Genomic DNA, 26758 nt, shown 5'->3' on the forward strand with positions numbered 1-26758 from the left:
ATAAAACTCAACCCAGAGAGGGTGAGCTGAATTCACACCTGAGTCTCCGGCAAGCTCCCTCTCTCCTTCATTATTCCACCATGCTCTTGCTACAAACCAGTTGTGCAATTACGTTTTTTGAGTTCTACTTTCTGTGAACAATCCCTAGCCCTTCAGCTACTAAAGAAACATGACTGAAAAGCTAGAAAAAGGCACAGAATAAATCAAAGAATTTAGAAAGAAAGACCTATAAACAAAACAAAAATTGCCAGTGAAATGTTGAATCTCATTTGCCTATTGACTACAGCTGGTCTGCTCCCAGCTCTGTGTAATATAATTTAGAACAACGAGAAACCGTTACACACAGAAACATTTCACCTAATATTATTCCACACTTGTATTCACTGAATACTTCCAATTTTCATTAGGTTCTGCTGTTTGCTAAATGGGATTTTAATGTGTTTAACAGTTTTTAGTGTTAAACAGTTACTCATTGAAGAAAGCTGCAGTGCATTTTTTCCACTTCATTGTTGTAATTTCTATTCCTCGGTGCCATTCTGCATTCATTAAAATACATAATGCTGGCAGTAATGGAGCACTGGATCCTGGAGATACATGAACAATCTGAGATTCACCATCTAGACCAAATATTTAAACTGACTGTTACTGTCAGCAGGCAACTGCTGACTTCTAAATACAAATAAGATTAAAAAGGAAGGAGACATTTCAGACAGTATCAGCATAGTTTACTGCCTGTTATGGCAAGCATCTGAATCACATCAGCTGCGTAAGGAACATGAGGTACTGACCTGAGCATTGCTCATTTGTCTTTTAGCTAATTCTGCATATTTAGGGGACCCCACTGCTTTGCCTTTCCCATCCTCCTCCCCTCTATTTTAGTGATGAGTCTATTTCAGATTGTAAGCAATACATTGTCTTGATCAGGATTTCTAGAACTGCTCTCCAGTGCCCATCTCAGTCTACACCACATTTACATTAGCTGCAATGGCAAATATTAACAGTGAAGAATCAATGTTATTACTACAGGCTTCCTTGGAACAAAGTCTAAACAATACTGGATTAAGTAACATAACACAACAGTGCTTTTCAGTTCTGCCTAACTACAATAGATACACTTTAAAAGTTTGATCAGTTCGAAAGATTCCACCAGCTCTAACAGTCTCCCAATTTAGGCAGAAAAGCAACAATCACTTTCAAACCCTCTGCTGCATTTCACTCTTCTCCTCATGTTTTTATCCTCTCTAAATGGGCTTTTATTTAGATGTTAATTTGAGGACATTTCCTAATCATGAGATAGAGTAATAACTGCATCCCTAGCTTTAAAATAATCCACAAGACATTCAAGATCAAATGCTGTTGCTTAGTCAAGGGCACATTAATAGGAAGTATCCTCAAATTATTATGATACTGAAATTTTTATGGCTTATTTTTTTATCCTTCTGTCAGGATAAAAAATATAGGGGGGTGGGGATGATCTTCTAGTTAAGGCTCAGGCTGACTGGGACTCAAACACCTGGGTTCAATTCTCAGTTCTGTCTGACTTTGTGCAACTCATTTACTCTCTCTGTGGAGAGATTCTCAAACACAAACTATCAAATCACCCTTGAAAATCCTTGCAGATGTGATGTCATTAGAAGTTTGAATATTTGCTCTATTTAAAAGAACAGGGTATTAAAGCTACTGAATTTCTGCTGCTGTTTTGAGGTAGAACTTACCTACTGGAGAAACCTAATAACCCTCAAATGCTTACCAGATGGGGTGGGACTTCTGCATCTCTGTCACACCCCCAAGGAACATTTTCACACATACACTTTCTTTTTTCACCCTCCTAGTCTTGGGGCTATCTGAGCTTTCTGGGGAAGTCTGACTTCCTTCAGAACCCATCAACACTAGTCTTTAAACAGCCAGAAGAGTCACTGCTGAGTGACACAAAGCACACGGACTCTTAAAGATTTTCCCTACAGTACTCCCAAGACTTGTAGGGCCAAGGGAACGGGAAATAAAGTTAATGTTTAGCCAAATGCTTTATGGAGAGAACAGAATATTATACATTTATTTTAATGTGCAAGATTATTATTGAGTGTTCATCCAATTGAGAATTGAATCAGATATTTTGCAAGATAGTAAAGAGTATTACCACGTAGCCCCAGAGCCTACAGTATTTTATTAGAATGAAATGGAATCTAACAGAAAATAACACAGTCAGACCTAGGCACTCACTGGAAATTGGCAGTACATGTGTGATGTAATGGACAGCAAAAGATGAACTTAATTACAGAGGTCCTGGGTGAAATCTTAGCAAAACTCCCATAGACTTCAGTGGGAGCCTGGGTTTCACACCATGTCTTCGTCTGTATTATACAGCACTGAGCACCCTGATAACACTCAGCTTGCTCTTTGGTTATCGTGGTTTACTATCTTCAGAGTTTGAAAGGCTTTGCATGATACCAGTGGTATTATAAACAAACACAAAAAGCTACTTTTAAACAATACTAATGGGTGGATCACAGATTTACCAGTCCCTGCTGTGTGTGGAAGGGAGGCTGTACCATCAGCATTGATTAGGAGTATTATGTCTGTGGTGAACGCAGGCAGAACATCCCCAGAGATGGTGAGAGATGTGGACTGAGAGCAACTCAAAGTTTAGCCAAAGACAATAAAAATAGAGAACACTCTTCTAAATGACTAACAGCTACTTTTTTATCATAGCCCTTGTGGGACCTGCATTTTCAACCATAATCCCATTGCAACTGGAGGGAGACTGCCACAAACCTGCAGAACACTTATTAGGGATTTTTATTCTGACCCATCCATATGTTCTCCTGGTGAGCTTCCCTAAGGATACTTCTCATCAGAGAGGTTCCTTTTTCCATGAAACTTTCAAGTGCCCCCAAAATGCTTTGCACCATCTCAGCAACAAAGGGGCTTCCTTTAAAGGGGAGGTAGTGTTACCTAGTGGATAGTGCACTGGACGGGGAATCAGGAGTCCTGGGTTCTGCCAGCAGCCGCTGGAATGCCCTGGCAAGTCCCTTCAATGGTGGGCCCCATTTTACAGATGGGGAAAATAATGTTTGCCTTCTTTTACAAAGTGCTTTGAGATCTGCTTTTGAGAAAAAGTGCTTATAAGAAAAGTATTACCATGTTTCTGAGAGTCTGGGGTTCTATGCATCTTTTCATAATGTTTAGCTATCATATTTAATCTGCATGGCACAGTTTATGAATCAGCATATTAGCTTTAAATGTTAAAAGGAGTACTCTGTCAAGAAGAAGACTGTGGGGAATCAAAAGGGGAGTGGAAACTTGGCAGGCAGGACTCTAGGCACTACTTGGGAGTTTGTAGGAGAAAGTTTTAAATAGAGATTGGCCCATGCCAAGACACTCAGATTTGAAACCCCCTGACCTCTGCTGAAGTTTGGATCTGGAGCTAAACCTGGTGGCAGGCTCTCTCCTCCACAATGCGTCAAATTAAAATGCCAGATCCAAACACTACTAAGTTGAGGAAAATTTAGATCTAGAACCAAATTTTGCAGCTTCGCTTGTTCTCAAGTTTAAAGGAGCAAGACACAGAAAAGTGTCTTAAGTAACAAAGTAGGAGAAAGGGAAGGAAGAGATTAAAGAAGCAAGATCAAATGTTACAGGGACAAATATCCCTGGACATCTGTACAAAAGTTGATGTCAGCAAGATGTATGTCAGCAAGCACTCTTTGTTTAACCCACTTGGAATTAAAACAATGGCTTTAGTGATTTAAGACACTGCACAGTTGCAAAATCGGTATTTATTTGCTTTCAAATTATTTGCCATGTTTCAGCTGGATACCACTTAAAATGATTAAGTTTTAAGCTCCCTAAGCAAAGGTGTGAAATTGGAAAGTATTGGAAATGTTAGCAGATGCTTCCATATACTATATCTAGGAATCTGTTCTAGTGGAACAGGGCAACAGAGATTTTGACTACTCTCCTCTTTCAGATAGTACTTCATTCAAGGCAAGTAATCACAGGAGTGCAGTCAGCTCTCTCTAGCTCCAGTTGGTTTAGATCACTGAAGTGACTGGTTTGTGGGTTAGTCTACACTTCAGATATTATACCCCAGGAGTGGAAAACCACAATGCAACATAAATTGGAATTAATTCCAGTACCAAGTTTTACAAACATGATTCAAGTCCCTGAGCAATAGTGGATTAACAAAGGATAAATCTACAGTACCAGGAACCAGGCTGACTTTTGGCCCACCTGCAGTGTCCACTAATGCACCAACAGAAATTTCAAATCCAATGCTAGCTTTATACATTGAACCACAGAGTTTTGTAGGTATTGGAGACTGCACACTGCAGCCACCTAGATGGGATTGCTGCTGTGCCAGCTCATATAAAGCTCCTCAGTGCACACAGCATTCATTTTATAGAAAGAGTTCAGAAGACTTCAAATGAAACTATTGATTTTAAGAAGACCAGACAGCAGAATAATCTGACATAAATCAGGGGGAAAGGTTTGGGATTACCTAGTTGTAGATACAATGCCAATTTTAAAAAAATATCCCTCTAGCTACATTTTGTCAATTTGGTTTTTATTCATGTGGAGTGCTAAAGGATCCCTCTCTGGTGCATGGTCTGAACATCCTGGCATAGTCTATTCTTTAAATGAGGAAACAAAAATTAAGATCTTCCTCTCATTCCCAAGGCATCTCAGCACTCTGAGCCATCAGAATCACTTATCATATACAAGGGAATTGCAGAGCTTCAAAATAGATTTATTTATAGAATTGTGATTCTCTCTTTAATAGTCCACATGATTTCACTTTGTTGTGGGTTTGCCAATAGAAGCTGAAAAATAAAGAGTCAGAATGGGAAAAATGCAGACTATTTGAAAATGTTAAGACTTAAATAAACGTTAAAGATTTAATTGAGGAAAAATAACAATAAGCATCCTTCTAAATTACACCAACCTCAGCCCTGCACAAAGAGAAAATAAAAGCATTCATCAGAGGGCCTGCAGAACATTGTCATAAATGCAGTTCCCACATCTACCTGTAGATGGCAGACATCCCATAGCTGTATGTGGCTCTTATGAGGAGCCTCTTTATATTTGCCAGTACAGTCATGAATTCCCTTTTGCTGACTGGAGAGTCAGTGCCGTGTACAGTAAATAAGTCCGGTTTCAGCACAACTTCTTCAGTGTGTTCTTCAAATGGCTGTAGGTGAATGCCCTCCTTTGAAGTGCTGATTCTTAAGCCAGCTCCCTAGAGAGAGCGATGTGTTAGGGATATAATTAAATATAAAAAAGGGTAGAAAAGATGCTGTATCATTGTAGATATTTGGTATAAAGAAGAACTGTAAAGCATATTTTATAAGAACAGTCTATATCAGGAATGCACTGGATTTTCCAATGTTCCTGATATGAACTTTGTTGCAGAAAGTCAGTGCATGCAGAATCCAGGTAACCCAATTGGAACCCAGTGGCATAGCTTTGCATAGGTATGAGACAATCCAGATAACCCACTGAAGCACAGTATACATGATACTATATAGCACAGATGTTTAAAGTGTTATATTGGTTTAAATTGTCTGCAAATGCTATTTCAATCAACAAATGTATTATATTTCTTCATTTTTCTTGCTCATCATTACAAATGTAGTCTACAATATTTTCTAACATTAGTAGAGGTACTTAGTCTTGCCTACCCAGTTTTAAGTCATTAAGCTCTGATCCTTATTTATTGCTGTAAATTGGCTGCAGACACACTTTTACATGTCAGTTTCGCCTGCTCACTTTTGGATACTACTACCCTTCAGTGTTCACAGAAGAGATGGACAAAAGTCAGTTGCTGGAAATGGAAATACTTTACCTCTATGATGATATCAGACTGCAGTATTGTTTGAACAGCTTCTTCCTGCCCTGTGAGGTCATAGGAGATGGTAAATTTTAGATGCCCTCCAGCAGCTGGTATCTACAATAAAGCAGAATGATGCTTATTACATGATAGGAAACGTGCCTTTAACCATTACGGGTTACTCTTTTCCTATGACAATATTTCCAGGAAACGGACTTCCAGTGTTGTGAAAGGAGATGTGGATGATCTAGTGCCTCAAGCGGGAAGTCCTTATGAACCATTCCCTCCCTGCCCCAAGCATGAGTGGACTCACTCTCACCTACTAATATTTTCCCCCATGCCAGGTAAAGGTTGCAAATCACTCCAAATGCAGTAAAACCAAGCAGCAGCAGTTCCTCAGAAACAGCTTTGAAATCTGTGCAAATACATCTCCCTTCACTCTGCACTGTAGAAGGCTAAGGGCTGTTTCAAAGATAGGTTCCGAATGTGTTTCAGCTACTTTGGCCCACATTTGGTCCTTGCCTTCTTAAGAATCAACCAATCGGCCTTTTGTACAACACCTCACATAACAGGGTCCCCCTGATCCAGGACTAGAACTGCTAGGCACTACCATAATACAAATAATAAGCAACAATAATAATAATTAATAATGGATACAGCAGCTCCTATTCTGATGCAAAATATACCCATAAGGCAAACTGGCATAAAGGAAAAAGAGTTTTGCTTTCGTATCACTTGTAACCTAAAATAGAAGACTGTAATAATCTGTCCTCATGCAGTCAAACAAAGGAATGCTATGGTTCTTTATCTCAGCCTGAGTCATTCTCCATAATAAGAGGCTAATAACCTCAGGTCATATCATGTCATTTCAGTATATTTTTCCTAGTCTGTTTTTGCACCCAAATTCAGGGCCCTGACAATAACCTTCCGGAGAAAAATCACAACGCATATAGATCATTTTTAGGACAGGAATCAAAACTGCCGTCATGAATGACTGAATTCACTGCAAATACAGCAGTTTTTCTTTGCTTATTGCATCAAAACACTGTAAAAAAAACTGTTTTTTTTTAATATGAAAAAGTCTCTGTTTTGTATTCCATTGTAACATATCCTCGGAGATGAACAACCTACAACAGCAAACTCCCTGCCCTTCCAATCCATGTTGCTGACCACAGAGCAGTCTGCAGGAAGAACAGTATGGTTATTCTCAAGGCTGATCCAAGGGAACAATGTGCTGTATTCTATCATTCATCATACTGGATGTTTTACACAGCGTGTTTGCACACGTGTAACAGAAAGCAAAGGACGCTCATATTTTCCTGTGCACTGTATTAAAAAAGAAGGGGGAAAAAAAAAATCAATCTCCTTATTTAAGATCCATCAGCCTATTTTAGATCACATATGGAAGTATAAAAATCTGTGGATTTAGGCTGTATAGTTAGTAGCCATGTGAAAACTACAAGAGGCTCCCAGGATTCATTAGCAACCAAAAGTTTGGATATGTATGCAAATGTTATCCAGACCAGTTTGGTCTACAAAACTACCTCCAGCCTCTGGTGACACCAAAAACACCTAAAAAAACCCAGCCTCTAATGCAGTGCTTTGGCATTTCTGCTAATAGTCCTGACTGAGTCTGAAGGGATTTAGGACAGGGCCGCCCGGGGGGAGCAAGTGGGACAATTTGCCCCAGGCCTCGGGCCCTGCAGAGCCCCCCCCCAAGAATATAGCATTCTATAGTATTGCAACTTTTTTTTCTGGAAGGGGCCCCCGAAATTGCTTTGCCCCAGGCCCCCTGAATCCTCTGGGCAGCCCTGATTTAGGAGAATGAAAAGCAATAGGAAAGCAAAGATAGTCAAGCTTTTTTCAACCTCAGAAAGGGTCTAAATCAGATCAGTTCTTATTTTGTCTAGTTGTCTAGTTAATCTCAGAAAGGGTCTGAATGAGGTCAGTTCTTATTTTCTTTAGTTGACCCGTCCCTTTTCAGCTAGCACAGATAATGAACACATGAATGCAATATAAATTCTCAGTGGTCACCCCTTCCACGCATAGTGCCACCACAGCTAGAAAAGTTAGAAGAGTTTCTTTAAATGCCACCATAATGGTAGCAGAGGAACGCCAATGTTTCAAAGTTGTATGTAGTGTTGCTGTAGCTGCATTTTGGTCCCAGGATACTAGAGAGAAAATGTGGATGAGATAATACCTTTTATTGGACCAACTAATGTTGTCTCTCTCACCAACAGAAGTTGGTCCAATAAAAGATATTACCTCACCCACCATGTCTCTCTAATGTTTCAAAGTGGCACTTACAAGGTACTTTGGTCAGCTCTGGAAGTGTATTTTACCTGGTATTCTATGCAATACTGAAGTGGTTAACAGTACAACTGAAGTCTCACAATATGATAGAAGTTATCGCTTACATTTGCCATTGTTTTTGAATGTACTAGCCTTCCTCTGTTGCAACCTAGGTTTAGTTACAATTGAAGTCATGGGTAAAAACGAATGTGGTGGTCTTGTCTTTGTCTGATATCAAATATCTTCATTTAGGAAGGGCAGTTCTGTTTTTTATTCTGGTATCTTTATGAACTACCATCATAGCATCTGGGCAATTTAATAACACATTTAAAATTTCATGACATAAAATAGTCACTTTGAGGCTATCAGTTTAAATTCATGAACTGTAGTCCTACCATCACTGTGCTGCATAAACAAATATGCATCATAAGAACATAAGAATTCTCATATTGAGTATGACCAGGTCCATCTAGCCCAGTATCCTCTCTCTGACCATGGCCCATACCAGGGCCTCAGGGGGAAGTATACAGAACAGGCCAATTCTGCTATCTTCTTACCTGGCAAGCAATTTACCATGTGGTTCTCCTGATCATCACAAATCCAACTATCTGTATTTCTAAAAATTGGCTCCTCCACTACTATTGCCTGCATCTTCCTAATAATTAGAATCCCATCTCCTCACCCCCCAACAGGGATATCCTCAATGCGAGAGGATACCATGACATTATCTAAAAGATGCTTCCCAACTATGGGATCATTTCCCTCCACTCCAGCTTCATGGTCTCCTGTCCCAGACTTTCATCCTTCTTAATAGTACAGGGCTGTTGGACAGGAGGTGGGACTGCTATATGTCTTCTGTGTACCTTTCTGTCTCCCTTTGCTTTCAGAGCCCATTCTCTGTCTCTGAGGGCTTTGAGTTGCATGCACACATACACCATCTGCCTGCAAGGCAGGTAATCATACATATTGCACTAAGTGCAATAAATTGGGTAGCCCCCACTCTGGTATTCTATCTGCTTTTTTATTCAGCCTAAGTTTAGAGGATGTTTGTGAAATGTATTGGGATCTCTTTAGTCCATCAATTACTTTTCTTGGGAATTTGGTGCCTTTCTAATTGTTAAATCTTTCGGACTCCTCTCCCTACAGTTAAACCCTCCTTACCTTAACAGCTCACTCAGTTGCTATGCAATCTCTCACTCACTCTGTCATGGGCTTTCTCTGCTCTCATGAGTCCTCTACATTTATAGCTTTGCTAGGCCACACCTGCTCCCATCCTCCTATCGATTACTCTCAACCGAGAATGACCTACCACTGATCTTAAACAATTAAGTTCCAGATCCAGTCAGCAGGAGAAACACAGCAGATCTTAACTTCTGCAGCAGGACACAGGATGGTAGGAAATTTCTCACAAATTTGGATCCTAGACCATTAGGGATTCTAAATATTTTGCAACCAACACTTTTTAAATTGTATGTGGAAATGAACAGAAAGGTTGAGAAGAGCATAGAGCCAGCACTTAAAGTTGCCTGAAAGAAGTGGGAGGGCCCTATCATTTTCTGCAGAAATGAGAGCATTATCACACCTGCCTGTCCATCCCCCCTATCAATTTTACCCCCACATCTGTTCTGCTTCCCGGCTCACCATCAGTTCTGACCCATGCCCCCTATCAATTCTGACCCCACATCTGTTCTGACCCTGCTCCACCCCCCACCTGTGCATCACCTCTGCTCCTCCAGCAACTGTTGGGGCTCCTTCCTCCTCTCCTGTGAAATGAGTTTGGCTCCTGAGGGGAGAGAATTGGTGAAAACCGCCAATCAGAAGGAATTCCACATGCCCCACCCCCAGGCAGGGCTGAAATGTGTGCCCCTCCAAGACCCAGCTTGAGCTGTGGAAATTTTATTTTCTGGGTCTGCAAGTGCTTTCAACCAGGTACAAACTAAGCATGGCATGGAGTACTAGTGAAAAATACTCATATAAACCCAACCCAACAGTCAGCAGAACTGCTGCACTCTGCATCATCTGAAGAATCTAAGTCCTCTTTCAAGGGTCATCTTCTGAGGTCTTTTTAACGCCAACTATAGCACAATGTCATAGTCTATCTTGATGGTGACAAACACACAGATCATTGAGGCAAGCACCGCTGCTTAAAAAATTGGTAAGAATTTTTTGGTATTTTTTTCCCCACAGAATTCTTATCACCATTTTTCATGAAATTTCAAAATTTTCTGACCAGCTCTGGTAGCAAAGTCTGCATCTGAGTGGAAGGGCCACAGCTTCCTGAGGAAACCTAGATGACAATAGGCATGACAAATTGCTGCAACTATGGCCATGATCTAGAAAACCATGTAAGCATGAATGGAACTACTCACACTCTTAAAGTTAAGAGTTTTGATTAACTGGGGTCCATCAGAGAATGCAGATAAAACAAATGATGGAGCAAGACTTCCCCATTTCTCCCTACACAGCAGAATGACTTCTATCTTATCTGGCATAAACATAGCCCTATCTATGGTGTCCCTAGCCTCTGTTTGCCAGAGGCTGAGAATGAGTGACAGGGAATGGATCACTTGATGATTACCTGCTCTGTTCATTCCCTTTGGGGCATCGGAAGACAGGATACTGGGCTAGATGGACCTTGGGTCTGACCCAGTATGGCCATTCATATGTTCTGTGTTACACACTGTTAACAGAGAAGACTAGAGAAGCCAGATTCAACAAAAGAAGATGTACAACCAAGTGCCATCCACATATTCCTAGCACTGCATATTGTATCATCTCATTTTCTCCCTCAGCAACAATACTCTACATACATACCGAACAGGAGGGATAACAGAATAGAACCATAGGGATCCCAACAAGTTAGAAGCCATGGTTAGAACAAGTATTTTAGCAACATTTTCACTATTCCCACTACATCCCTGCAAAAAAGCTCTTATATATATCTCCATGGATATCAACAGAAGTAAAAAGAAGCATCCTTATTTCTCTCCTTATATCTTCCAAATGTTGCCAAGTATTGGGTACTATATGCATATCAATAGTACATATCACAGGTTAGTATGATTTGACACGATTTCCAGTCTTTGCTGAAGAGTGATTCAAGGACAGAAATAAGAGGAATGAAACTAGTCAGCCTTCAGGTGCTGTACCTTAGCTCTGTAGAAAAAGACTGCACAGCACCAGTCCACACTGAGCCTGAAGGTAGCTAGTACTGCAAGTCTTTCATTATCATGAGTATCAAGTTCAGCCAATTAAAATAAAACAAAAACACAAGAATCTCCTTTCCATGTGCACTTGTCTTAATTCAGCCTGGAGGGGAAGAAACAACATGTTTACAAGTAACTTTACAATTATTGTGCAATATAACCTGATGTCACCAGTAATAATATGGTACATATGCAACACACTGCATCAGGGATTTAATGAGGCAGACAGATTTTCCCATATGTATGGTAATGCTAAAGGTAGTATAGCTGTGAGATCACAAAGTATCTTCTGGGGAAAAAAATCGAGGAAGAATAAGAAAGGGGAATAGAGAAGGGAATGATTAAGCAAGAAGAAAACTTTTCTACAAAAGAACCCCATAATCTTTCCTCTTCTGTCTGTGCCAGATGATGAGTTAAGGCTCCATCCTGCAAGCTCACTAAAATCGCACTGAATTCAAGATAAATAGAGTGCTCAGCACTCCCAGGAATTGCTCAGCAGGTTGCAGGATCATGCCCTAAGTTATATTGCAACTGAAAAATACTTTTTGTGTGACTGTTTAATGTTTCAGACAGTCTCACTCTGTAAACAAATGTTAAGAAATACTGTAGAAATCTGATGAAGTGGGCTCTAGGCCATGAAAGCTTATGCCCAAATAAATTTGTTAGTCTCTATGGTGCCACAAGGACTCCTCGTTGTTTTTGCTGATCCAGACTAACACAGCTCCCACTCTGAAATCTGCAGTTATTTAGTATCATTCATTCATGAAAAAATGAGTGACACCGAATTTTGATCCATAAACTAAAAAATTTTAAATAGAGGTGTCCTATCTTCCATATTTATGACCTATGGAGCTAATGTTTTAAGTTTATACTCTCCTCGGTTTTCTCTTCTGTCCATATCTTTGATATATTTTTATCCTTTTGATACTTTTTTTTTTTAGCTGAGAATATTTCGTTATTGACCTGGAGTTTTAGAAGGAGAGCCCTACTATTTCTAACTACACCTTCAAGTCAGAGCAAGTGAAAAAGAAATACCTCAGTAGAATAATAAACTTTTTGAATCTAATGTTATTCAAAAATATCTGAATGTATACAAGCCTGAACACAAAGTAGGACAACTCTGGATCCCACAATTTTGCCTTTAATAATATAGGGAATACGGCAAATACTGATATGACACATTTTAGTTAGCTAAGGCAACAATGATTTTAAGAGTAACTATTAAAGATAAAATATTTTAACATTTCATAGAATAACATTCTAAGTGATATTTTTATTTTCTGTCTAGTATTTTAATCATTAAACTTCCATCAATGCCATTGAAGTCAATAGGGGTTTTGCCTAATTATGAAATACAGATGGAAAGTAGGATTTGGGATATTATTTAAACAGAAAACCTGTTCAGTGGACCTGAGGTAGACCACTGGTTGGAGCCAGCTTGGTAACTTCAATTTTCCTGTGATATTTGTGTACTTAAATGTGAAACTTTACCATGCATGATACAACTAATGCAAACACTACCAAACCTGAAGATAAATATAATGAATGGGGGAGGAGGGCCCTTGTTGGTAAATATGGACCAGGACTCCAAACTGTTTTATAGGATTTTTGAGGTGGTGTGTAGGAATGTTGGGGGAGAAGACAATTTCAGTACAGTCCCCCCACTATCAAAAGGCCAGTGATTGAAAGCTGTGACCAAATGCACTCCTATAGATCAGTCAGCTTAACTTCTGTACCCGGAAAGACAATGGAGCAATTAAGCAATCAATCTGCAAATACCTAGAAGATAATAAGGTGATAAATAACAGTCAGCATGGATTTGTCAAGATAGCTTTCTTTGACAGGGTAACAAGCCTTGTGGATGCTAGGGGGGGCGGTAGATGTGGTATATCTTGACTTTAGTAAGGCTTTTGATACTGTCTCGCATGACCTTCTCATAAACAAAGTAGGGAAATGTAACCTAGATGGAGCTACTATAAGGTGGGTGCATAACTGGTTGAAAAATCATTCTCAGAGAGTAGTTATCCGTGGTTACCAGTCATACTGGAAGGGTATAATGAGTGGGGTCCCACAGGGATCGGTTCTGGGTCCAGTTCTGTTCAATATCTTCATCAATTATTTAGATAATGGCAGAGAGAGTACACTTATAAAGTTTGCAGATGATACCAAGCTGGGAGTGGTTGCAAGTGCTTTGGAGGATAGGATTAAAATTCAAAATGATCTGGACAAACTGGAGAAATAATCTGAAGTAAATAGTATGAAATTCAATAAGGACAAATGCAAAGTACTCCACTTAGGAAGGAACAAATCAGTTGCACACATACAAAATGGGAAATGACTGCCTAGGAAGGAGTACTATGGAAAGGGATCTGGGGGTCATAGTGGAACACAAGCTAAATATGAGTCAACGGTGTAATGCTGTGGCAAAAAAAGCAAACATCATTCTGGGATGTATTAGCAGGAGTATTGTAAGCAAGACACGAGAAGTAATTTTTCCGCTCTACTCTGCACTGATTAGGCCTCAACTGGAGTACTGTGTCCAGTTCAGGGTGCCGCATTTCAGGAAAGATGTGGACAAATTGGAGAAAGTCCAGAGAAGAGCAAGAAAAATGATTAAAGGTCTAGAAAACATGACCCATGAGGGAAGATTGGAAAAAAAATGGGTTTGTTTAGTCTGGAGAAAAGAAGTCCGAGAGGGGACATGATAACGGTTTTTCAGGTACATAAAAGGTTGTTAGAAAGAGGAGGGGAAAAAAATGTTCTTCTTAACCTCTGGGGATAGGACAAGAAGCAATGGGCTTAAACTGCAGCAAAGGTGGTTTAGGTTGGACATTAGGAAAAACTTCCTAACTGTCAGAGTGGATAAGCACTGGAATAAATTGCCTAGGGACGTTGTGGAATCTCCATCATTGGGGATTTGTAAGAGCAAGTTGGACTAACACCAGTCAGGGATGGTCTAGATAATACTTAGTCCTGCCTTGAGTGCAGGGGACTGGACTAGATGACCTCTCGAGGTCCCTTCTAGTTCTATGATTCTATATTAATACTATTGTAATAATCTTTGTACAAAATATGCCTTGTGAGATATCTTTTGAAAACTAATAACTCACCAATCAACAATATGGAGAAATGCATGTAGCAACATTATATATAAAGTTATGAATTCCCCTGAATGATGTGTGTTCAAACCCACATAGCCCAGATTAGGCAGGACTGGTCAAGCAGAACTTAAACAAAGAAATGTGTGTTTATCTCATTTACATATAAATAATAAACAAGGTCCTTGAGGGAGACAAGGCAAATCTGCATTTTAGCAAAAAACAGGATGGAACGTCTTTCACAGTAAGACCCCATTGTAGTCCTATTGCCACTCCATCCAGCGTCATTGGACCAGCGATCCTGCAGGGGGCATTGAGCAACCTGGCCTCCTGCCAATGCTGCTGGGCCTGATTCTGCCAGGGGGAAAGGTGGGGGAAGAGGAGCTGATGCTTGGCCCGATCCAGTGCCGCTCCATTTTTGCATCCCACCCACCCCCTGTCAGCTCTGCACCGGGTGCAGGTGCCCCTCCCACTCCACTCTAGTTACGTCCCTGAGGATGTCTATGAGCTGCAGCTGTGTGCTGATTGGGCCGCAAGTGGGCCACGAGTTGAGAACCACTGAACTAGACTATCCTTAGGGACATGGTCAAGGCACATAAGAGGTATTGTGTGGGAACTCTGATTTGCTGTTCCTTCTCTGTGAATAGACGATATCATTCTCTTAGGTTGACAGTTGCCTTCTACATTCATTCAAAAAGAGAAGAGAAAAGCAGAAGAAGAAACAGTGTTTTTTTTACTTTCACCCCTGGGAAGCAGAAAAACATTCAGGGGTCTTGTGAATTCTTGAAGCTATTGTCCTTTATCTAGTATCTATGTGCACTGTGTAAAAAGGCTTATTTAATGAGTTTTGTGAGAAACTTGTATCTAGATTTGCCATGAAAATCTTTTGAGTAGAACAGAGGAGATGTGTTCTCAGTGATGTTCTTTATAATTGATGTTTACCCTCCCTACCATAGAACCTTGGTATGGTAGAACTAGTTCTGATAAAATGAATACCCACCCTGAACAAAATCACTATTGAAGTTAATTGTACCTCTGAACTGCCTGAACTTCCAGGCCTGCCTATGGGGGTGGAAGTGAAATATTAAAATATGAGTGTATAGCATAGTATTTCTGACATGGTTTAAAAAAAAAAGTAATGGAAATCCTTTGACTTCCTGAACTCATGAGATTTCCAGTCTGATTTGTTGATCAAAGAGATATGTTCAGGTAAACTGAAGGTGGCTACTAAATGGTAATTGTTATTCATCTCAAATTAGTCTGTTGAGTAGTTTATCTTGTAGAAAACCACTGACAGATTTGACAAAAGCTTCAGGACCAGGAAGTAGGTCTACAATCTACACTATGGAAGTGTATTCCTTAAGAACACAGTTTCTGGCTGTTCCAATGACTGTTCTGGAGTATTATTTTGAATGAATCTAGGTGATTTTAATGTACAATTCCGATTGTGAAGATATAGAATTATTAAGTATTCAGCATATACCTAAATAGTAAGCCTGTATAAGACTAAGGGCTGGAAATGTCTTTTGTTGTGCACTGTTATTACACCCAACAGACCGATTGGTGGTGATTGGAGGTGGATTCCATTGCACAATATAAAGACTACCTTCCTAAGAAAAATATTTATAGGCTACCTTCCTAAGAAAAACATTTATAGGAGGCAAAAACTCTAAACGGTGAGAAAAAAGTGAATCGGAACTATACAGTTATTCAAACAAAGCCTGGCATTACTGCTGTCTCCTTTATCTGAAGCATTAATACAAACTCTTGGCAAAGTTTATGTATGCTACTTAAATTCAAGTCCTATCTAAGATAGTGGAGACTAGTTACTCTCTTTCCTAACAAAATGCAACTTGAATAGATCTAAAACATTGAGGACCCCACTGGAATTTTTTTCTTGTCCCTGCCCCCACTCCACATACATGCACACCAAATGCAACACTGAGATTGAATCAACCATATCAAACTAAATTTCCTTAGGAGTTTGCAGTCTGTTTTTGGTTTTTGTTTTTTAAAAAAATGTTAATCCAGACCTGAGCTAGATTAATGATGGAACGTTGCCTTAAACATAACAAGTAAACTCATGACAAACAGATGTTCGGACAGTCCCATCTGTGAATCCTGCGCTCAGTAAACCCATCTGAGGCACATATATAAACTCTTTGTACTTACATCCATCTGTTAAGATGGCATGCTGTCCAGTCACCACTTGTCAAACCCAGTCACTATAGCATAGGTGCCAGTCAATTATTGACTGAGTAAACAGCCTATGGAACACTCTAAGTGCTATTATTTTTGTGGGGATTTCTTCCTCATTGCAACCACTGCTGTACTGGCATCAGATGTCTCTATATTTGCTAATACTTATGACTTAAAAATAAATACATATCTGAAGAGTGGATGAAAGTGAGACAATCCAAATAAGGTGGATTGTATATAATGTGGTTTCAGTATCTCCCAGCATTTTGTGTAAAGAAAATCTAGTGGCAGATACTGACACTAGTATGCTGACAGAACCCACAGAGTACTGAACAAGTTGTCAGGTGTCAGAATTTGGGATCATGACAAATGATGGGAAGTTCATAGGCATGAAGGGGGAAAAAATCTTAATTAGCAACATTTCCTCTTAGCATGCTCAGTTAGTGTCAGATGGTTGGTGTGGGACACCTTCCAAACATTGGTTTGCTGGAAGTAATTTGTAGAAACTCTTGACTAGAACATTCTTCCTATTAATATATTGATGGTAGCAGAAATACAGTGCTTCTTACATAGTCTAAGTATGCCATACGAAATGTGTTATCTAGTCAAACTTTTAAATCTTGCTAATGGATACAAATTGTTAAATAATATCTCTAACCATTGAAAAAACACATGTAAACTCTGCTTTGATGACTAATCTGGTTTCTGATTGTCTAAAACAAAGGAGCAATTTGGCCGTGGCTGTGACAAAAATAGAGGTTGGGGTCCGTGTCAGTAAAAGTGAACACCGATATTTTAGTAGCTTATTTGATATCTCTCATTCATTATATTTTATATCTGTGTAATGGCACCAATACCAATGGAATGCATGTGTAATAGTCATGGAATCACTGATATTAGAAATGGAAAAGACCTGTTGGGTCATTTTGTCCACCCTTCTGCCAGTATGCACTTCTACCCCAGAGTGTTTTCATTGCATTTCTAAAGCCTTGTACTGTAAGTAGTGAAATCCCTGAATACATAGCATGAGTCCACTTCCCTGCAGTAATTTCTTTCTGCTTTTTAAAGTATCATGCTCTCTTGGATTAGGTCAGAGATTAAAGCCTCTCAGAAAGAAATCCATTCTGAGGCAGGAGTTTTACTACTAAATGCACCACTGCACTCATGGGCAAGGTACGTACATTTTATATTCAACATTACTATATTGGTGCTTTTACTGAGAGGTTTTGGGATTTCTTTTGTGTCTTCCTAGTTCATTTTCACTGCCAGCAACAAAGGAAACTTTATAGAACTGACCTGAAACATCTTTCTGTAGAAAGATGTGAAAGCGATGCACCATATGTTAAAACCTTTTAATGTGTGTGTTTTAAATGTATATAACGTTTGCTAAAGATTGCTGTCAGAGTTACAGGGATAGCTGCACCTCTGTCTCCTTTCTAGTCTCTCTGAGTGCTCTCCTTCAAACTTTAGGTCTCATGCCCTGACCCTATCTGAGGGTGAAAAGTCGCAATTTTCCCCGTTAGACCAGGATCTGCATGCAACACCCTGTCTATGCTAGCTTATTACTGTGCAGGTCTGACGAGACACCTGTGTTTCTTCCCTTTGGGAATCATCACAGACTCCTGAAGGGAAGAGACACAGGTGTTCAGTACATAGTGATATAGTGAACAGCAGCCTTCTTAAAACAAATGAGTTTATTAGCAAACAGAACAAAACATTAAAGAAAATTATTTCAAAACAACAAACAGCTGACACTCATATCTAAACTCATTTAATCTTGTGGTTCATTACGAGCTCATCTAGATGGGCTTCCCTTTGAGTTGCAGGAACAGAACAGACCCAATTTACATTCTTTACCCAATTACCACATATCTCAATGGATTTTCTTATAGAGCCTACATGTGAAGTCTTCTTTTAGCCAGAGACTGTTTTTTTTCCCCCAGGTAGCCAGCCAGACCATTTCAGATAATGTCCCTATGATGGCTGCTCCATTGTTTGGCAATTAGACCTAATCACCCTTAATGGCATGTATGGCACTCTGGGGTGCAATCCAGACCAATGAGGGGCTGTCTCACACCTGTCCTGCAACCTGGGGTGCCTCAAAATGCTTTGCTGATGAGTCCAACCTGGGTTCCTCACAAACAACCAAACAGCATGCAGGTTACACCCTGAGTGTCTGTGTATAGCCACAGCCCTGGTCCAGCAACTGTGCCCCCAGCATCCTGTTAGCAAACACCAGCCACACTCTAGCTTTCAGCAGCCTTGGTTACTACTTGCAAGGTGACCCCAACACACTCTCAGTCCTGGATTTCCCCCCCAAAACATACATTTTTCACTGTCTAGCCTTCTCCTGGACAATCCAGATATATTAGGTCCATTGCCCCTCTTAGGGAATCAATATACAACAGTCTGTTACCGTAAATGGATTTACCCACACTGCTCACAACACTGGATTACTTTTGCTCCAAGAATAAAACTAGTTTATTTAACTACAAAGAAATAGGTTTTAAGTGAGTATAAGGCACTAAAAGTCAGAAATGGTCCCACGAAAAATAAAGATAAAATGGGTCCTAGTACTCAACTTAGACTAGACTTGGTTCAAGGTGAAATTCTTACCACAGGTTCCGAGTAACACTGCTGACCAAATTTCAGGTCAGGATCTGCTCCCAAAGCCTATAGGCTGTTTCTTTTATTTTCTTAGGTGAAAGAGAGATGGATAGGGAGCGATAACTTGAGGTGGTTTTGCCCCTCACTTTTATAGTTCAGTCACCCTTTGAAATGTATTTTCTTGAGGATTATAAGTTTCCTTGCAGCTGTGAGAATTGAGACATGGGGTCTTGAACAAGACTATCAAAATTCTTGTATCAATTGGGCACCTTACATTTGGAACAGATTGTCACATGCAATACACATTAATTAAAAATCTGTCTTACATCTTTCTTTCAATTCAATATATCTGCCATAATGAGAAATCTTTCAATGGAAAAGATTAAGTAATACAATAAAAAGCTTATTATCTGAGGATTTGCTAAATTATACATATAAATCCAGCCCAATCTCACTTTTATTGAAATACTGTATAAATATTACCTGTTACTCTTGAATGAATCAGACTACATCATTCATTGGAAATAAAAAAGACTCACTTGTCTAAATAAAGTTCAACAATTTATTGTATATAATACACATTTTGTATAGCATCAAAATGTACAATGATATAATGGAACTTGGAGAGGATTTTTTTTTACCATCTGAGTACAATATTTCATTCATTAGGAAGAGAGGATTTGTAAGACACCATTTTCTCTGTCCTGAGTACTATGGTCTCCATTCTGCCACCTTTATTCCTGATGAGTAATAACTTTCTCTGCAAGTAGTGCCATTGAAATCAGTGGAACGGAACATGTATTATAGCAGTTTCCCAAGAGTCCCGACCCACCAGTGGGTAACAGGAAGGTCTAGATGGGTTATGGGGCCCTAGACAAACACAATTCTCCCTCCCTGGCGGGGAGCAGAGAACCTAGGCAGGGGAGAAGGATAGATTGGAGAGTGCCCTCACCCTGCAGCGGTCGCTCCAGTCCCACAGAGTGGGGTCCAGCTCCCCTCACTGGGCGTTGTGGCCTGTTGCATGGGATTACAATGCCCCTCAGGTTTGGCCTGGCCAGCCATTTTCCAGATCTCAGAGGCTCCACAACCCTGTGCATCAGGTCACAACACCCCTCACTCAGTCAGATTTGGCCTGGCTACCCCTCTGTCCAGAGGAGCAGCTAGACCAAACCCTAGTAGGTTTGATTAACTAAGACTCCTCATAAATCTAAACACAATCTTATCATTACAGCAATACAGCAAATACTGTGAAAATAAAACAAAAACAAATAAATAATAATAATATCAAACACACAGATTTCTTCAGTACCAGATGCTATACAGTCCATAAATCCCAGACATTTAGAAGATAAACAACTGATTTGACATTAATGTGGCCACACTGAGTTGAACTAGCAGCAAGCACTCAGTTCTTTGAATGTGCCGGTACCCTTCTCTTTGTGACACCTTAGAGACTAACAAATTTATTAGAGCATAAGCTTTCGTGGACTACAGCCCACTTCTTCGGATGCAACACGGCTGCTACTCTGAATCTTCTCTTTGTGGTTATCCTTTGCTGCAATTAGCAAAAGCAGACCGATGAGCATTAACTCTTAGGGCAGAGATTTTCACCTCGCTTCCAGCATGGCTGTCTCTCTCTGGGTCTGTCTGAATTAACTCAAGATTTTTGAGCAGCAGCTCCACGCTCCCTCTCTCTCCCCCACCCCCTATACATAGGTTGCCAGGTGGTTTTCGACCAGAGCACCTGGTAGAAAAGAGACCCTGGCAGCTCTGGTCAACACCACTGATAGGGCCATTAAAAGTCCGGTCAGCGGCGCAGTGCAGCTAAGGCAGGTTCCCTGCCTTCCGTGGCTTCGCGTGGCTCCCAGAAGCAGTGGCATGTCCCGCCCTCCAGCTCCTACAGGCAGCTAGGGGCCTCCACACACTGCCCCCTCCCCAAGGACCAGCTTGCAGCTTGCATTGATCAGGAGCTGCGACCAATGGGAGCTGCAGGGGCAGCACCTGCAGACAGGGCAGCGCGCAGAGCAGCCTGGCTGCACCTCCGCGTAGAAGCTGGAGGGGAAACATGCTGCTGCCTCCGGAAGCTGCCTGAGGTAAGCGCCACCAGGAGCCTGCACCCCTGACCTGCTCCCATGCCCCGACCACTTGCCCCAGCCCTGAGCCCCCTCCTACCCTAGAACCACTAGGTCCCAGCCTGGAGCACCCTTCTGCACCCCAAACCCCTCATCCTGAGTCCCACCCCAGAGCCCACACCCCCAGGTGGAGCCTTCACTGCCCCCTACATGCCCCAAATCCCTGTCCCAGCCCTGATCCCCCAGTGATCAGCCCGGTGAAAATGAACGCGTGAATGAGGGTGGGGGGAGCGAGCAACGGGGGATGGGGGGTGGAGTGAGCAGGAGCCTCGGAGGAGGTGCATGCCCTCGGAGGAGGGGCAAGGGTGTTCAGTTTTGTGCAAGTAAAAAGTTGGCAACCCTACCCAGACACACATAAAACACACACAATACAGTATTCTTAAACATCTAACAACAACAATTCCTAACAGGGAATCCCTAATTAAGTTTGGGTCCAGCATATTCTTGCAATTAGTCAAAAAGCAGGCCTTAAGCATCAGTCCTCAGGGTAGTGATCTTCCCCTCCCGTCCAGTATGCCTCCCTCTGGATCTTGCTGAACTAAGTTTGGAGCCCTTTTTTCTGACATACTTGGGACTGGAATTGGCCTCCACTCTTGGAGATGCCCTCTTAAACATGCTTCGAGAGTTTGTGAACTTTTTGCCCTTTGTTTACCTACTCACCCCAGACTAGCTGGAGAGCTGCTCCACTCTTCTGGCAAAAAACAAAACTGACTACTTCTGTTTCAAAGGAACCATGACAGAAGCATGGGTTACATAAGGGTGGCATTATCAAACCCCATACTGTTTGTTGGGTACTGAAAATGTGCATCTTTCTGTAAATGCATGTACTATGAATGTACAAAGCACTGCCACCACTCCTGCTTCTCATTACCATATTCTCTTTTTGGGAGTAGGGATTCCAGTCCATCTCATCAGCCTATTCCCTGGAACAAAGATCCTCTCTGCCAATGACAATCTCTTGAAATACGTAGTGTAAGATCACCATTATACCCCTTATCATTAGCTGCTTTGCATATAACTAAAAATAAAAACTTCTCTCACACATTGTTTGCAGTTAGATCAAGGCCTCAAACTTGTTCCTAAAATCCAAACTAAACCATATATTATGCCAATATTGGTGTAGTGGAGATAATTCAGGTACAATATACTCACATCCTCTAGTACCGTGGTAACAAATAGTCTGAATTAGACTTTGGAAGCCACTCAGTCTGGCAAAAAAATGCCAACAGATGTGACCCTGCTATAGAATATGCCAGGCCCTCATCATGAAGGGCTATTAAAAATCTACTAAGTGCTTCATCAGAATTACAAATATTATCCAAACCCCTATTCCCTGTCTGAATGTAGTTAAACTGCAAAAAAAAACCTAATACAAGCTCACCAGCTGCTGAGTAGATTTCTGCAACAGCTGCTATTCCCTTAATGAACAATAATTTAGTGGGGGTGGAGTGGGCTGGATAAAGTACCACTTTTTTTTTTTTTTAGTGATGGAGAGGTTACAGACAACCAATGGTGATGCAAATCAAACTCAGCAATTTTGTTATGCACTCTGAGTCCCATCTTTGGTTCCAAATAGTATATCCTCAGCAAGCATTTCCAAATGACAACTACCCACAACTTTACTGCTGGTCTTGAAACTGCCAACAGATATATAACTGAAAACAATTCTAAATCTCACTGACCAAACGTTTAGTTATCGGTTCCTGAGCCATAGACGTCAAATGGCCAATTTATGGCCGATAGATCAATTAATGCCTTCCTGTAATATTAAAATAAAATAAGAATAAGAATGTCTGTATCTACATCCAACTCCCCTGTTTCAAATGACAAGAGCTGACCCACAATCCCTGTATTCCTGCATGAAGATTCTGGCTAAAGCCAAAAATATGCATATATTTTTTTCAAAACTTAAGGAAGCCTGTATTTCTGTAGGTTCCTTGCATGAAGCCATCCCACTGCAAGCTCTGACTTTTCCATCTCTCATAAAAATGAAACAAAAAAAGCCCAGGGGCTAATGAAACAAATAGTGACTGTCTCTAGGGTCAACAACAGTTTAAAAGATGGGTAAAAATAGCACCTTTGATGGTACATATTGTCCTCAGCCTTGTTATTGCCTTTGGGGGCACTCAATATATACATGTTATGCATGAAATGTGAAACCAAGGTCCCAAACAATCATGTTTAGCAGAGAGGTAAAGTCAGTTTTTGCATGAGTAAATGCAAATACTGACTAAATTCCATTTTGAGTTACTACATTTTACCTACTTAGATTGTAAGCTTTTTGGGGGCAGGGACCATATTTTGATCTGTGTCCGTACAGCACTGAGCACAATGGTTCATGATTGGAGCTCCTAGCCATGACTGCAGTATAAATACATAATAATTATAGTACTTAACTGTACAGAAGGGAATTAGATAATTGGAAATGGTTATTCTTATCTCCTTGCTCTAAGCTGTTTTGTAATATTGCTACATGCTGCTGCATACCAACCCCAAAATGGCTGCAGAAGTGATTCGTGACTATATATCATAGTTTGAACTTGGGGATCATTCATTAAAAGGAATGCATAAATATAAATTATTATTTATTATGATTAATGTTTCCAGTTGACAAGACTCATGTAACTACAGCATCCATCTTGTAAATTACTCTGACAGAGAATATACATTGTCCATTAGAAGTTCCCTACGTTAGCTTAGAAGTTCCCTATGTTAGCTTTAAATATGTTTTTCCTTAAAAATGAAGTGGGAGGTTTTGTAAGAAGAGAGCCACCAATTTTAAGGCAGGTTCCACTCCTCCCTACAACACCACATAGGACTCTGAGAAGTCCAGAACTTTGCATCTCAGTGACTCGCTTTTATTAAATATATTCTTATTTAGAACCTCACTATGTATCATGGAGACTTCTAAGGGCCATACATCAAAAGAAATAAGCAGTAAAAATAAACAGTAAAATATTAAACAAACATAAAAGGTGAAAAACATGTCACCATTTACCATAACTCACTGACACTAGTTCTGAGATGAAAAAGTTAAATTTCGATATTGTACACTTCAACTCTTTAAAAAAGTTAACTGAACAAGTTGCTGATGGTTCAAATTCAGGAAAGCTGTTTCAGAGTATAAATTAATCCCCCTATGCAGTATTACCACCTCAGCCCTCTCCTGGGATTTCTAGGAAAGCCCCAAATTTAAATCCTACCAGAGGTCTATGAGATCTCTGAGAGCAGGAGCTGTTAAGGGGCATCAGTGAATCAGGACTCAGATGCTCTGACCATATACGCTTTTCAGCTTGAACTACCAACTTTTTGAGTTACTTTGCTCCTACCGCCAATCATCTGTCATAAATAAATTTATGGCCACTTTTTCTGAGCTTGTGTGCACTATAGCTTTCCTCTGACTATACTAACCCAGGACTGGCTAACACATTTGAGCACATCTGTTTTTGTTCTGCATTAAGCACAAAAATCCTGTTTAACACTGTGCAAGTTAAAACATGTGTCAGTTAATATGGTACATTTTCCCAGTGTAGAAATGCTGGGAATTTTAATAGTCATTTTACATGAGGAACAAATGTTTGTAAAGTCTAGTGTAGATAAAACTCAACTGTATAAGTTAACATGTTAAAACACAATTAAAAATTACTGAGTAGACAAACCACTTGCTCCACTGTATCCCTGTCCTCCAAGAAGATAATTTGACATGCAGGATATCTTCCAGGGAAAATTTGTATAGTATATATAAACAAATCTTGGCTTGTGTTAGTCTCTATAAATTATGTGTAGGAAATATGCCTAACTACAAATATAGAAGCAGCCATTCATGCTTTTAAAAAAAATGTGATAAATATCACCTTAAAAAAAAAAAAGGCTTTCTTTGAAAATCCTTGCAGAGTATAGTTACTTTATAGCAGCTACCCTGCATTGCAACAATATGGTTCATTAGAGGAATTCCTTACATTTATTTTTCTTAGATCGAATGTAGGAATTCAATGTAGAAAAAACTGTTTATTTCTAGAGGGGAAATAAAAGGGAAAGAGATAGTGAGGATGACTGAACTGATTTCTAGACACAAGGGAGAGTGAGATAGGGATGCCTTATTAGCCCTAAATAAGGCTATATTTTTGTTTCTATATATGGGAGAAATTATAATTGTAACTCCCATTCACACTAATGGGAGTTGAACATATGAAATCCCCGAGGCGTTGTAAGGATAATCTATCTCTGTGAATTTCCTGGCTTTTGTTTGTTTGCGTCTCTTACCTTTAATGTCAATTTATTACTAATATTTCATTTAAAATAAACAACCCAAAACACCACCACAACAAAAAGAAATCTGTTCTGCAGTGGTTACACTGATCAGGAGATAATGAGATTATTTTGTTGTTGGCCAACATAAATTGTCACTTCTGCTTATCATTGATACCTAAGAATGCAATATTTTCCTACTGTGGGCTTGTGCAATATGGCTTATGAAATGGCATATGATGTCAGTTGCTGAGAAGATTATTGTTGTTTTTATGAATACAGAGTAACACGGCTACCCCCTGATACTTGATACCATGCAAGGCACTGAATTTAGCCGTATGAAGTGGAAATCCATCAACCTCATGAAAAAACTCGTGCAGATACAAACAGACATCTTCCTTTTCAAGTGCAAACAGATGGACATCATACCAAATGGACTGAAGGTAAAAACTCCATTGCAATCGACATACTACACTGACTATAGTGAGAGATTGTGCCACAAACTCTCAAAGAAACTGAGGAACCACCTGATCAGCATCCTGTACAGCAGACAGGAGAAGCTCAAGAATGAGCTCTCAAAACTGGAGACTCTCATACAAAACCAACCTTCCACACAAACTTCCACGTGGCTGGACTTTACAAAAATGAGACATTAAAATAATACTTTACTTCTCTACAGAGGAAAAAGGACAGTAAACTATCTAAACTCCTACATGCCATAGGAGCTACGACAATGGTACCCTTAACTCACCAACAAATATTGATAATCTATCCAACCACACACTTAGCCCGGTGGAAGAGTCTGTCCTATCTCGGGGACTCTCTTTCCGCACCACCTCCCCCACGAACATGATACAGTTTTGCAGTGATCTGGAAGCCAATTTTCACCATCTCCGACTCAAGGAATATTTTCAACACACCACTGAACAGTGCACTGACCCTCAGGAACCCTCCGACCAACACTGCAAAAAGAAGAATTCTGTGTGGACTCCTCCTGACGGTCAAAATGACAGACTGCACTTCTACATAGAGTGCTTCCGCAGATGTGCACAAGCCGAAATTGTGAACAAACAGGATCACTTGCCCCATAACCTTAGCCGTACAGAACGCACCATCCACTGCCTCAGAAACAACTCTGACATTATAATT

The 26758-nt window shown here is 40.2% G+C and overlaps 1 protein-coding gene across 1 annotated transcript in view; it reads right to left on the reverse strand.

Moving 5' to 3' along the window:
- The window catches only part of LAMA2 (laminin subunit alpha 2), a 450699-nt gene that overhangs the window by 201561 nt on the left and 222380 nt on the right, over positions 1 to 26758 (reverse strand). Inside the window, exons 13-14 of the mRNA XM_034766884.1 lie at positions 5843 to 5944; positions 5025 to 5236 (exon numbers count right to left, since the gene is read on the reverse strand). Coding sequence (XP_034622775.1) covers positions 5025 to 5236; positions 5843 to 5944 — 314 coding nt within the window. The remainder of the gene's footprint in view (positions 1 to 5024; positions 5237 to 5842; positions 5945 to 26758) is intronic.

This window comes from Trachemys scripta, chromosome 3 (assembly GCF_013100865.1).
Source record: "Trachemys scripta elegans isolate TJP31775 chromosome 3, CAS_Tse_1.0, whole genome shotgun sequence".
Taxonomy (NCBI): Eukaryota; Metazoa; Chordata; order Testudines; family Emydidae; genus Trachemys; species Trachemys scripta.